General features: G+C 34.8%; 1 protein-coding gene across 3 annotated transcripts; it reads right to left on the bottom strand.

Annotated features, from left to right (window-relative positions):
- Positions 1-2,121: 2,121 nt before the first annotated feature.
- Positions 2,122-14,141, bottom strand: LOC310720832 (kynurenine--oxoglutarate transaminase 1-like). 3 transcript variants are annotated; one of them, XM_083531945.1, is made up of 13 exons: positions 13,978-14,141; positions 13,616-13,671; positions 9,557-9,704; positions 9,231-9,380; positions 8,939-9,025; positions 8,690-8,815; positions 7,826-7,946; positions 6,488-6,564; positions 5,881-5,970; positions 3,110-3,296; positions 2,893-2,969; positions 2,695-2,781; positions 2,122-2,432 (listed from the first exon to the last, which is right to left on the bottom strand). In XM_083531945.1, exons 2-13 carry the CDS (start codon positions 13,666-13,668, stop codon positions 2,364-2,366), a joined length of 1,272 nt encoding a protein of 423 aa, XP_083388071.1. In that variant the 5' UTR covers positions 13,669-13,671; positions 13,978-14,141; the 3' UTR covers positions 2,122-2,363. The 3 variants fall into 3 exon arrangements, with proteins under 3 accessions (XP_083388071.1, XP_083388072.1, XP_083388073.1); XM_083531946.1 differs by having other exon boundaries at positions 9,599-9,704; XM_083531947.1 differs by lacking the exons at positions 2,695-2,781; positions 2,893-2,969.

The raw sequence follows: 14,141 nt of genomic DNA, 5'->3' as shown, positions 1-14,141 counted from the left end.
TTACAAATGCATTTAGACTATTTCCCTTTGAACTATGGGACAGTGAGTAATGAACATGGGGAAAGATTTCACCAGGATATCGCAGGCTTGGAGAAAAGACACCAAGAGAAATGGAGTCTGTCCATGCTTGCTGATTACTGCTGGAAGTAGATACCGAATAAAGATGGAACCTGGTAGTTTTATATGATGTTAAAGCTTGTATTCTGTAATTATCTGATATTCACATTATATTTTTGTCAGTTCAAATGTATAATTTTGAGCACCTGTTATTGTGTGGTATATATTAGAGAGCAAGTGAACATTTTGTTTTTAAAGTTGATGTGTTAGAAGCAGGAAAAAGAATTTGAGCGAATTTGGAAGGGTCAAATTGTGATGATTGGACGACTGTGTCAGAGCATCTAAAAACTGCTCTTTTGGGGTGTTGCCGGTGTGCAGTGGTCAGTATCTATCAAAAGTGGTTCAAGGAAGAAACAGTGGTGAAGCAGCAACAGGGTCATGGGTGGCTAAGGCTCATAGATGTACATGGGGAGCTGGCCACAAGGCTGGCCCACAAGGCTGGCCCACATGGTCCAATCCAACTAACAAGGCACTGTAAATCAAATTGCTGACAAATTTAATGCTTTTAATGTTTAACAGGTCAGGACTGTTTAAGCACCAAAAGGGGAACCAACAGATAATAATGTTATGCATGGTAATATGGTAACATTATGTTATAACTACACTGTATACATATTTATTTTAATCTACATTATCTATATCATTCACATTAACTACATTGTTATTACCCATATTGAATGGAACCCTCGTCTGAGTGGTTTAAAATGTGTATTGAACTACAGTAAATTGTAAAGTGCTTCTGGGGCTGTAGCCGGTTAGATACTGAAGGAAGGACATATATAACTTTTGCTACATCTATTGTACTTAGTGTGGAAAATATTTTGACTACAGCTGAATTAATTATTCGAATAATTCAAATACAAAAAAGCATTATGGCAAATTATTTGTATAATCAATTTAACTACACACGGAGCACTGTGTTTCCACATGGACCATTAATACTGACACACGAATGCTCTGGGGTCTCATTTTTAAACGTGGCAATGCACAAAACGGGGCTGGGAACGTCCGTACACCACTTTCCGTGCAAAACGCTATCTGTGTCGCCTCATTTTGTGCGTACGCCACGTTTATAAATGAGACCCCTGAGCATTCCAGAGTCGTGCGTCTGTATTAATGGTCCGTGTGGATGGAGAAACTTGGAGAAAACAGCGAGGGGAGAAGATTCAGGCCAAAGAACACAACAGACAGTTATCAAAGTTTTGGATCATTTCAATCGAAAACCTAAAATAACACTTTACAGTGTATTTAACTTTTTATAAGTAATTTGAAATAGATTTTTATATTTTTATTTCAGATTTTTATTTGTATTTGTATTTTTATGTAATATGGCAATTTTATACACTAAATGGGTTTAGTTTTCACAGATTGCAGTTTTAGCAATAAAAATGTTAATATTTTTAAAAAGGAAACAAATTACTTGTTCATTTTAAAAAAAAAATGTCTTTTTTCTCTTGTAAATTTAGTGTCACTTTTTAATAAAGAAAAAGTACTTTTTATCTGATTACTCGATTATTCGATGTACTAATCGCTGGAATACTTGATTACTAATATAATCGATAGCTGCAGCCTTTGTTTTGACCATTTAAATTTTGAGTTATATTAAATATATAAGTTACTGTTACTCTGCACACAATAGTCTATAATAACAAAATAAAACATGTTTTAGAAATAAACGTTTAAAAACATAAAACACATTTTTACTTATTACCTGTTTATTTTGTACATACCTGTAAGTATTTAACTGCACTGCACCAAATATGTATCAGTTTTCTGTAATTAATGTATTTTCTTATTCCTTGTTAACTTTAAGTGTATTATAAAAATAAGAAAACAAAGTGGATTTTGATTGATTTCTTCAACAAAAACCAAAGCATTCTTTCAAGCCTGCTTATTTACTGTCTGACAGATGTGTTTGATCAAACTTACACTTATGAAAAAAAAAATCTTATTAATTCTTTATCACCACGTAATACAAATACAAATGTATTGAATTGAATTATATTCAAGGTCACACAAATGTAAAAGTGATTTTATTTTAGGTTTTGCATTGATTAATACATTCACTGGTGCTCATTTAATGATATGAATAAACTATCTATTCACACTCTGCTGGGTATTAAACACAAGCAGAAAGAGTGCAATGACAATAATTTGTCTTGATTCTTTTGGAAATAAAAGCATTTAAACTGCTGAATATAATTCAGTTTGACTCAGACATTAATAATTTCTCAGCCTAATTAGTTTTATCTCATTTTGACATAATTACTCCACTGTTTCAAAATATCTTCTACTGCATCCAGAGTTGAATCATCCTGTTTAGAGCAAAGAAAAAAAATGTTATGAACATTTAACTTTATTAACAAAATAAATCCACTTATTTTAATTCTAGAAGTCTATTTCTCACAGATAACAGAGCCAAAACCTAAACAATAATAAAAAATATATATATATATATATATATATATATATGTGTGTGTGTGTGTGTGTGTGTGTGTGTGTGTGTGTGTGTGTGTGTGTGTGTGTAAGGGCTACCTATTTGGTTTTTTGGGGGAGCTAAATCATGTATTTCATCACCTTGACAAAGCAGACTCGAATGTACTTCTGGAAGTGTGCTTTTTGTTCCAGGCTATAAAATGCAGAAACAGGGATAGTGCCCAAACCCTACAAGGACATGAACATAAACATAGAAAATATACTGTTAATTCTGCAGCTAAATGTTGAAGTTGCCCTATGAAAAGTCTTTGTGTTGTTTCGAAACTGATTTATTCTTACCTTCACTTTAATAAGCCACTTGACAAATCTGCGGTCACAGAGTTCATCCTCAGTATTTGGGTCATTTAGGTCAACCTCTACCAGAGAAATACATTAAGCTATATTCAGTGATATATTCATATAGTGATTTAGGTCACAAGCAGTTTTTAAAATTATGGTAAAATCTCATGCAGATATATTGTCTTTTTTGTTAGTACTATTACCTATTGATACTCACTCAGATTGGAGATGTCCACCATTATAAAGTAACCCCCCTCAGGCATGATGGGCTGCAGCCCAACACTACTCAAACAGTTTGCTAATCTTTTACATTTGACTTGGAGCTGCTTTGGGAACTGTTTAAAGTAGCTCTCTTCTGTGCCAAACATGTTGTATTCTCTTTGGAAACACAGTGCCATGGCCTCCTGCACAATCAAATAGTTTATATTTAGGTATTCATATAGTGCTGCATTGTCATCTAATATGTTGCATTGAAGAAAAAAATTATAGAATTGCTGAAATATATAACTTTTTAGCACTTTACAATTTATACTTTGTACTCATGTTACACTGGTTTGTTTTAAATCATGTATGGCGAATTCTACAATTCTTATTACAAAACTGTGCAAAAATAGTAGATATTTTTGCACACTCTAAATTATGATTATTATGATAATTATTATTAGTATTATTACTTAAAAAGTTTTTCCCAGCATTTTAACTTATGCAAATTGTGTGCATATCCAAAACTAAACTTCTTCAGGTCATGACAAGGTTGAGAAACACTTTTTACTAGAATGTAGAATTTCTCAATAATGTAGATTAACAATTTGCTATAAGAGTGGCACAAAGATTACCCCACCACGACCTTCAAGAATTTAAATGATTTGCCAAGAACTGAAAAGTATGCACATAAAAAGACACACAGGAAGCTTCTTAAATGTCACCCACCTTACTACATGGTTACTACTTGGTTCTACAGTTTCATAACTCAGGACCTGTCATCATCAAGAACATTCACTTTGTACATTACTATGCACTCAAAATGTGTGGGTTTTTTTTAATCCCACCATACTTCCTTTTATTATTTTTATTATTATTTATTTATTTTATGTTTTGTTTCAGTCTTGGGTCCCATTGCTGTCTGTCCTGTATTTACCTTTCCTTTCAGTTGTGTATCCCTGATCAAAGTAGGCTTGTCTATATAAGCAGTTAAGCTAAAATGGAATAAAGAAGTCTTTGTGATTCTTTTTGGTTAGTGGTTTGAGAAAGAGGAAATGAAGAGAAAATGTGAATTTTAATGTGTTTAATTACAGCGGGGAAAATAAGTATTTGACACATCAGCATTTTTATCAGTAAGGGGATTTCTAAGTGGGCTATTGACACAAAATTTCCACCAGATGTAGCCATCAAGCCAAAAATTGAATTCATACAAATAAATCAGAACATTTAAGTATACAAGTTGAGTCATAATAAATAAAGTGAAATAACACAGGGAATAAGTATTGAACACACTTTATTTAATACTTTGTAGAAAAGCCTTTGTTGGTGATTACAGCTTCTAGACGCCTCTTGTATGGAGAGACCAGTCGTCTGCATTGCTCAGGAGTGATTCTGGCCCATTCTTCCACACAAATGGTCTTTAAATCTTGAAGGTTCCTTCGGCCCTATTTTATGAACTTTGATCTTCAGTTCTCTCCATAGATTTTCTATGGGATTTAGGTCAGGTGATTGGGCCATTCAAGCAACTTGATTTTCTTTCTTTGAAACCACTTCATTGTTTCCTTGGCCTTGTGTTTGGGATCATTGTCTTGCTGAAATGTCCACCCTCTTTTCATTTTCAGCTTTCTGGTAGATGGCAGCAGATTTTAATCCAAAATGTCCCGGTACATTTCTCCATTCATCCTGCCTTCAGTAATATGAAGTCTGCCAGTACCCATTGCTGAAAAGCAGCCCCAAACCATGATGCTTCCACCCCCAAACTTAACTGTTGGTATGGTGTTTCTGGGGTGGTGGGCAGTGCCATTTCTTCTCCAAACATGGTGTGTAGAATGACTGCCAAAAAGTTACATTTTGCTTTCATCTGACCATACTATAGTCTCCCAATAATCCACAGTCTTCTCCAAATGCTCTTTCGCAAACTTTAACCGAGCCTCAACATGCTTTTTGTTTAGCAATGAAGTCTTGCATGGTGAGCATGCAAGGATGCCATGGGGGTTCAGTGCATTGCTTATAGTTTTCTTTGAAACAACAGTACCTGCTGATGCAAGGTCTTCCTGAAGTTCTGCCCTAGTGGTTCTTTGCTCTTGGCGAACTCTCCTGATTATTCTTTGGACTCCTCAGACAGGGATCTTACGTGGAGCACCTGATCGTGGCCGGTTTATGGTGAACTGATGCTCTTTTCATTCCGGATAATGGCCCCCACAGTGCTCACAGGAACATTCAGCATTCTGGAAATGCGCCTATAACCATTTCCATTAAAATGCTTTTTCAACGATAAGATTACGAAGATCTTGAGAGAGGTCTTTGCTTTTACCCATCATGAAGTCTTTCCTGTGTGCCTCCTGGGTAATAAGAAGCCTTTATAGGCCATCAATTAGGACTAAAGCAGCTGATATCAATTGGTACTGATAGGGGGCAGGGTTTCTCTCTCAATACTGACAGATTTCAGGTGATCTCCTGGCTTTCTATGCCATTTTGCACCTTGTTATCTTCATGTGTTCAATACTTATTCCCTGTGTCATTTCACTTTATTTATTATGACTCAACTTGTATACTTAAATCTTCTGATTTCTTTGTAAGAATTCAATATTTGGCTTGATTGCTAGGCCACTTAGAAATGCCCTTACTGATGAAAATACTGATGTGTCAAACACTTATTTTTTTCACGCTGTATGTTCTATCCTGTTTCAAAGACATATTGCTGTGCCCATGTCAAGAAAAATAATTACTGCTGTAAACATAGATTATAATTATTGAATATGCAAAAGAGACAGACTATAAATGTACCTGAGTAGGTGTGGGACAGTGGTATACACTGTTCTGATGGATCCTTTGCAGATGTTTAAGGAGGTGTCCTGCTCCTATTGCCCAGCCCAACTGGACATGAGCGGAAAGCATTAGGAAACTGGGTGACAATTATTTTACAATTATTCTGATTAAAAAAGTAGAGCTTAATTTAAAAAAAATATATCTAAATAAACCAACCATCACCTTTATTAAGAACAGAATTTATAGGGGACCATACAGTATCTTTCCAAATAACAAAAGTTGTGTAAACAACTAATTACTCTGTAAGCCACAGTATAATTATATGCTTGCTTCCATAACTTAAAAACACTTTTTTAAAAGTGATTATCTTTTAGGATAAAAACTTTTGCTGCAAATGTAAGAAATTTCTTAAAAACTCAAAATATAACTCGTGTAGGATTTTTTCAGATCTGAATTGAATTTGTGAATAATGGAGTTGTGAATATAAAGTGAATCTGTAGGGGAACAGAAGTAATACATTAATGAAATATGGAAAAATTACGTTTTAAAATACATTATGCACTTAACATGGTTTAACAAACAGCATACCAAAAAATTGGTTATTTATCATATTTTCCCCATTTACCTTCCATCCTGTGGCACTAAAGCTCTTGCCTGCACTTCCAATAGTGACAGTGCGTTCCCACATACCTGGAAAACTCGCTACAGAGGAAAAACAGGTAATTACTAAACAAATCTGTTCTTATAGGTCAAAGACATTTGAGCAACACTTATTAATGCCTCATGTATATACAGTCATGTGAAATATTATACCCTACAATTAGATAAATGCAACCCTAACCATGTCATAATTTTTTTTAACAATAATAAAAACAAAATGGAAAAGCCACATGTGAAAATCTAAGTACATCTTGTGATTCAATATCTTGGAGAACCAACTTTAGCAGCAATAACTTAAAGTAGTCATGTGCTGTATGACTTCTTTATCAGAAAAATGTTGGCTCGCATTTGGCAAAAAACCTTCATTGAGGTTGGCAGGCAAATGTTTATTCACAACTCTTTTAAAGTCCCACTACAACTTTTTAATCCGGTAGAGGTCTGGTCATTAGCTAACTGGGCTATTGCTATTGATTTTGCTCTTGTTTTAGTCGTTCTGAGATTTACTGGTGTCCTTTTGTATGACCCAAGTTTTAGCTGCCAACCCTAAGCCATGCTGACATGTTATTCCAAAAAAACATACTTGTTTAATCTTTTTCTAATTGCATGCCTATGAACTTTATTTTCTTTGTTGCAATTTCTCTGAGCATTGCACAGTCTGTCCTTGGGGTGATTTGGCTGGAATGTCCACTTCTGGGAGGTTTAGCAACTGTTTTGAATGTTTTTAACTTGTCAATTATCTTCCTCACTGTAGAATAAACAACTTCAGAATTGTTTGGTAATGGCCTGATAACCCCTCCCAGATTGATAGGCAGCAACAATTACTTCTTTAGGATCATGGCTAATATCTTTCCTCATTGGAATTGTGTTAACACCTAACTGAATGCTACGGAATAGCAAACTGCTCTAAAACTGGCTTTTATAGAGGTGGTCACACTTGCTGATGATCAATTATTCAAGAGCATTTAGTTAACAGCACCTTGCTGCCACTTAGCCTCTTAATGCCCATGGAAGAAATAAGGGTGTAAACACATGGCTTCTCCATTGCAGCTTGTGTTTTGTAAAAAAATAATAATAATAATAATAATTAATACTAATAATAAAGCACAGTGTAATAATGTTGTTCAACTGAGGTTGAATGTACCTCATTTTTAAGAATAGATAAGGTCCAGCTAATTGTTATTATGTCCTGATACGTAAAACTATCAAATTCAAAGAGGATGTACTTTCGCCTTCACACACCTGATATAAGTGTATTTAAAGGGATGAAAATGTATATAAATCCACAGGAAACTCGTGTTTTTACCTATTTTAATATGTTGTGCTCCATCATATGTAAGCCACTCATTCACCTCATCACTGATGCAAATAACATCATGTTTTATACACAGGTCAGCTATCATCTGTAACTCTTCCCTCTGAAATATCTGTAAAATTAATGTGAAGATCACAAAAGAAAATAGGCTACTTCAAAAACCTGTATTATGCATACTTTTTTATGGTTTCATCTTCAAGGATTTGTCATTTTTAATTATTTATTACATTTTGCTTTGGTAGGTATAATAATGTGGCCTCCTAAATGTGTTTCTTTAGACTGTAAGCAACTAAACTCTGTGAACTGTGATATTGCTACTGAAAACCTGAATATTTTTTAGTTTTAATTGGTGTCATGTAATGAGGAAATTGGGGATGCAATTGATTAAATGATTGGCATGTAGATTAAAATGGCGTTAATATATAAAATAAAAAAAATCCAGACCAATCTAAATTGTCATCCAAATACTATAAATATAAAACAAGTGTGGGTTAATCAGCAAACAACATAAACTGGGCAAAACAAAACGAGAGCATGAAACTAAACCAAGATCAAAAACCAGGAAAACAAAACCCAGATTAAAGGCTTGGTAAATGGCTAACAGAGAACAATTTTACTTGAATGTTTTACTTTACAGTGAGCTCAAAGAATTTGTGCTTATTATTGTCTTAATGATAGTGATTAATATGTGGCCATGATGAGTGTTGCATTGCGGGAGTACAGGGAGGTACATATTTCATATTATACACATTATATTAGGATGGATTTTGCAAAGGAAACAAAATTATTGCCAGTATCAATATCTTAAAATTGATTTAACCATCTCTGCTCTCAATAAAAGTAGACAGAACTCACCTTGCCTAATGGATTATTGGGATTGTTAATGATGATAGCTTTTGTATGAATCTTAAATTTACTGCACAGCTCTTCAGGACATAACACCCAATCACCACTGGACAAGGGTGGGCCAGTGACCCTTTTCTGCAAGATACAGATAAGAACCCCAAAGTTGTTATGCATAAAACAACTAGGTGATAACTAAAGAAATGTCTGTTCTAAAAAAACAATACATTTTTGTTATAGTTTTTCAAATAAAACACTCACAGGTTTAAGGGATATGTAGACAGGTTTTCCCCCTGCCATTATCGTCATGGACTTATAGCAATTATAAAAAGGTTCTATTATAATTACCTGTAAAAAAATAAATAAATAAAAATAAAAAGATCACAGATGATAAATACGGAAAGAAGAGAATTACTAATAACGAGGTTACATTGGTGTACTGTTACTAATAATCCCTAAATATGTAAACCTTTACATAAATTGAAAAACATAAATATTTTAAAATTAGATTTTTGTCAAGAACTCAGTTAATGTAAAATATTGCTTTACTCACTTCATCGCCTTCAGCAATTAGAGCCTGAAGTGCACAGAAAAGAGCTCCATAAGCTCCCACAGTTACTAGTACATCCTGCATGGGATCTATTTCCAGGCCCGAAATCCTTCCATAGAATTTGGCAAGGATCTTTACAAGAGGTGGATGTCCCTGTGGATTACATTACACATTTCCTTACTGAAACTTTAGAAAGAAATAAAGCCAGGTTAAGTTTTAGATAAATGCAATAAAAGTCAAAAGTGGCAATGGTTTAAAATCAAGCTGAAAAAAGTTTTAAATGTAAGTTTAATAGTATAAAATAAAATAACAAAAAACTTTTGTCTTACAAGGACACGTGTGTATTGGTGCATATTGGTGCCCCTACTGACAGCATTGTAAAGAGCCTCCTTGACAAAACTGGGAGGAGGGAAGTCAGGAAAACCATGGCCCAGGTTCACTACATTGTACTCAGCAGCTAGTTGGGAAAATTCCTCCCTAGCAGACAAACAAGAGAGTTACAAATGGCATATACTGCAAACTTACCACATGTCTATTCCACATGTCTATATATATATATATATATATATATATATATATATATATATATATATATATATATATATATATATATATATATATATATACAGTGGAACCTCGGAGCTCGCGTCCTCAGCGCTCGCGACCTCGCATGCTCGCGACTCTCATTCAGATCGGCTCGTGAGCAACCGCGAGCTGCTCAAAACGCTAGTTTTAACATTTCTAATCAAGGTTTATCTCATTAAAATTGTCTAAAAAATGTTTTAAAACTATTTTTAGTATGTATTATTATACTTCACTTCTCTACTGCATACTTTACTGTACCTGTACTTTATTTCTTTTAATTAAGCATTGTAATTGCTGTTAATTTACATAAAGTATTGTTAAAATTGTCTAATAATTAAGTGTTATGGCGTGAAATAGTGTTATTTACGCATTTAAATCGATTTCGTATAGTGTTCTTTGGGTTTTTACTTGGTTGGAAGGGGCGTATCAAAAGGTCGCAAAAATTCGGAACTCGCGATCGGTCTTGGTCACTAACCCTCGCGAGCTCCGAGGTTCCACTGTATATATATACATACATACAAACAGTCCATCTGTTTTAATTTTTTTTTGTGCATGTGAAAAAGCTAGAACCTGTTAGAACAACCAAACAATGCACAAAACAAATGTCAGAAAAATTGCAATTAAGTGAACAAGTGACATATATAGAGATAATTTCTCCTGGGTGAGTTTTACTTTAATATATATATATACAGTGAGGAAAATAAGTATTTGAACACGCTGCTATTTTGCAAGTTCTCCCACTTAGAAATCATGGAGGGGTCTGAAATTGTCATCGTAGGTGCATGTCCACTGTGAGAGACATAATCTAAAAAAAATAATCCAGAAATCACAATATATGATTTTTTAACTATTTATTTGTATGATACAGCTGCAAATAAGTATTTGAACACCTGTCTATCAGCTAAAATTCTGACCCTCAAAAACCTGTTAGTCTGCCTTTAAAATGTCCACCTACACTACATTTATTATCCTAAATTAGATGCACCTGTTTGAGGTCGTTAGCTGCATAAAGACACCTGTCCACCTCATACAATCAGTAAGAATCCAACTACTAACATGGCCAAGACCAAAGAGCTGTCCAAAGACACTAGAGACAAAATTGTACACCTCCACAAGGCTGGAAAGGGCTTCGGGGAAATTGCCAAGCAGCTTGGTGAAAAAAGGTCCACTGTTGGAGCAATCATTAGAAAATGGAAGAAGCTAAACATGACTGTCAATCTCCCTCGGACTGGGGCTCCATGCAAGATCTCACCTCGTGGGGTCTCAATGATCCTAAGGAAGGTGAGAAATCAGCCCAGAACTACACAGGAGAAGCTGGTCAATGACCTGAAAAGAGCTGGGACCACCGTTTCCAAGGTTACTGTTGGTAATACACTAAGACGTCATGGTTTGAAATCATGCATGGCACGGAAGGTTTCCCTGCTTAAACCAGCACATGTCTAGGCATGTCTTAAGTTTGCCAATGACCATTTGGATGATCCAGAGGAGTCATGGGAGAAAGTCATGTGGTCAGATGAGACCAAAATAGAACTTTTGGGTCATAATTCCACTAAACGTGTTTGGAGGAAGAAGAATGATGAGTACCATCCCAAAAACACCATCCCTACTGTGAAGCATGGGGGTGGTAGCATCATGCTTTGGGGGTGTTTTTCTGCACATGGGACAGGGCGACTGCACTGTATTAAGGAGAGGATGACCGGGGCCATGTATTGCGAGATTTTGGGGAACAACCTCCTTCCCTCAGTTAGAGCATTGAAGATGGGTCGAGGCTGGGTCTTCCAACATGACAATGACCCGAAGCACACAGCCAGGATAACCAAGGAGTGGTGCTGTAAGAAGCATATCAAGGTTCTGGCGTGGCCTAGCCAGTCTCCAGACCTAAACCCAATAGAGAATCTTTGGAGGGAGCTCAAACTCCGTGTTTCTCAGCGACAGGCCAGAAACCTGACTGATCTAGAGAAGATCTGTGTGGAGGAGTGGGTCAAAATCCCTCCTGCAGTGTGTGCAAACCTGGTGAAAAACTACAGGAAACGTTTGACCTCTGTAATTGCAAACAAAGGCTCCTGTACCAAATATTAACATTGACTTTCTCAGGTGTTCAAATACTTATTTGCAGCTGTATCATACAAATAAATAGTTTAAAAATCATATATTGTGATTTCTGGATTTTTTTTTTTAGATTATGTCTCTCACAGTGGACATGCACCTACGATGACAATTTCAGACCCCTCCATGATTTCTAAGTGGGAGAACTTGCAAAATAGCAGAGTGTTCAAATACTTATTTTCCTCACTGTATATATATATATATATATATATATATATATATATATATATATATATATATATATATTTTCCGGGTGGCTAAACTGGAGTATTAGATGTATGCTAATTATTTGGCTACTTACAAATATCAGCAGTTCTTTGCGCTTAATAAATGCTATTACTATTTATAATAATAGCTGCTCGCTTTTGCTAAATATTTACCACAAATGACACCATACACTCATCAGCCATAAAATCTAAACACAGGTAAAATTAATAACTTTTATTTTCTTACAATAGTGTCTTTCAATAGGTATAGCTTCTAGGGAGTGATTTATTAAAGTTGACGAACAGAAAACTGAATCAGAACGGAAAAAAACAGAAGGTCTTGCAGTGTTCCTATCAAGAGTGATCCAAGAAAGGACCTTCAACCAGGGCTGTAGGGACCAAAAAAGAGGATCCTGTCTGTTTTAATCCCACAAAAAGCTGAAAAAGTTAATACTTGTGCACTGCTACAAGTATATTAAATAGGCTTGGGAGCCTGGTCTGGTGAATTTGATTTATTTATTTATTCATTCATTTTTTCTTTCTTTCTTTCTTTTTTTCACTTACTTGCGGAAGATTTGCCACCAAGATGTACTATGGGAAAAGATGGCAAGATGGCAAAGGCAGTGTGATGTTCTACTGAAAAATGTTGTATCTTGAATTTATGTGGTGTTACTTTGGCATGTACCTCAAGGGGTACTTCCTAAAACGTGGTACAGAGTACCCTGCTTCATGGCAACAGCATTTTTTAATGGCAGTGGTCTCTTTCTTTTAAAGTAGCTGCTGGCAATGTCTTAGTGAAAACACCACAGGTCTTGTAAAGTCCATGCCTAGTAAAATTGTTAATTTTAAGGGTTAAATGTATTGGGTATTCAGTGTAAGTCCTACTTGTATGTCCCACTATTCATTCTAGTAATAAGGTTTTGGATGTAGCCTTATGTGCAACCTTTACTTTAATATTTGTATAACTGCTTCAAAACAAACACACATTTGCATTTTTTTACTTTTGAAAATGTTGCTCGAAATTTGGATGAAAGAAGCGGCTTTTTGGTGTTACCGCCCCACTGCTTCAGGGTCGAGCGTTCTGTAAGGAGTGATGAGGAGCAAAACCATGCAAAGTAGGCAGACTGCTGAACATGTCCTTAGGTGTGAATGTGTATGACTAACTTTATGAATTTTTATAGCCTGCTCTGTTCCCAAGAAAAGGCTCTAGATCATGTGTGACTATGACAAGGATAAAGCCGATACTGCTTTGACATCAATTAATAAATTAACTTATTAATTAATCTGGATATAAGTGATTATATTATATTTATTTTATGAAATGTTTCACAACATTAAAACATAAAGCAATGAAAAACAAAAAACAATTACTTTAACCCAGAAGCATTTCTACACTTATCTGTACTATGATTACTCTTGGAAGTATACCCAAAATACAAAATTATATTTAATAATAATACATTATAGAAAAAAAAGCAAGTAAAATTTTACCACATGCAATCGTGAGCTGCCTCAGTCCTTGATGTAGGGAACTTGCAAGACATCGTCTAAAATATGACAAACATAGCAAATGTGTCAAGATATAGTCTATAAAAATGCAATTGCAGTTTAACATTTATAACTTGCATTTATAACTTGTGATACTGAATTTACAAACAATGATCCAAAATAATTCATCTTAATAAACAATTTGATGTGCTCATGTTTACAAATGCTAAACAATCCAATTGTAATCAAACTTTTAGATTAAGTTTGTCCGTAACCTTCGTGCAAAATTTAAAAGAATATTCTGCTTACCAAAACAAAAATTCTTTAGAGAATAAAGAATGTAACAGAAAGAAAAAAGTTTTTACCAGACAAGTGGAAGGCAGTTCTGTAGATATGACTGATTCTAATGTTTCTCACACCTCTGCATTATCATTAAGTACGCTACAGTGTTTTTCAAGTCATTTGAGTGACTGATATTTTTCACAGTAAAACCAAATCTGACACCACTGTTCTAAACATTCCAGTATTT

This window comes from Silurus aristotelis, assembly GCF_946808225.1.
Source record: "Silurus aristotelis genome assembly, chromosome: 26".
Classification (NCBI taxonomy): Eukaryota; Metazoa; Chordata; class Actinopteri; order Siluriformes; family Siluridae; genus Silurus; species Silurus aristotelis.
Note: the sequence above shows the minus strand (reverse complement) of the source record. Positions and strands in the feature narration are given on the sequence as shown.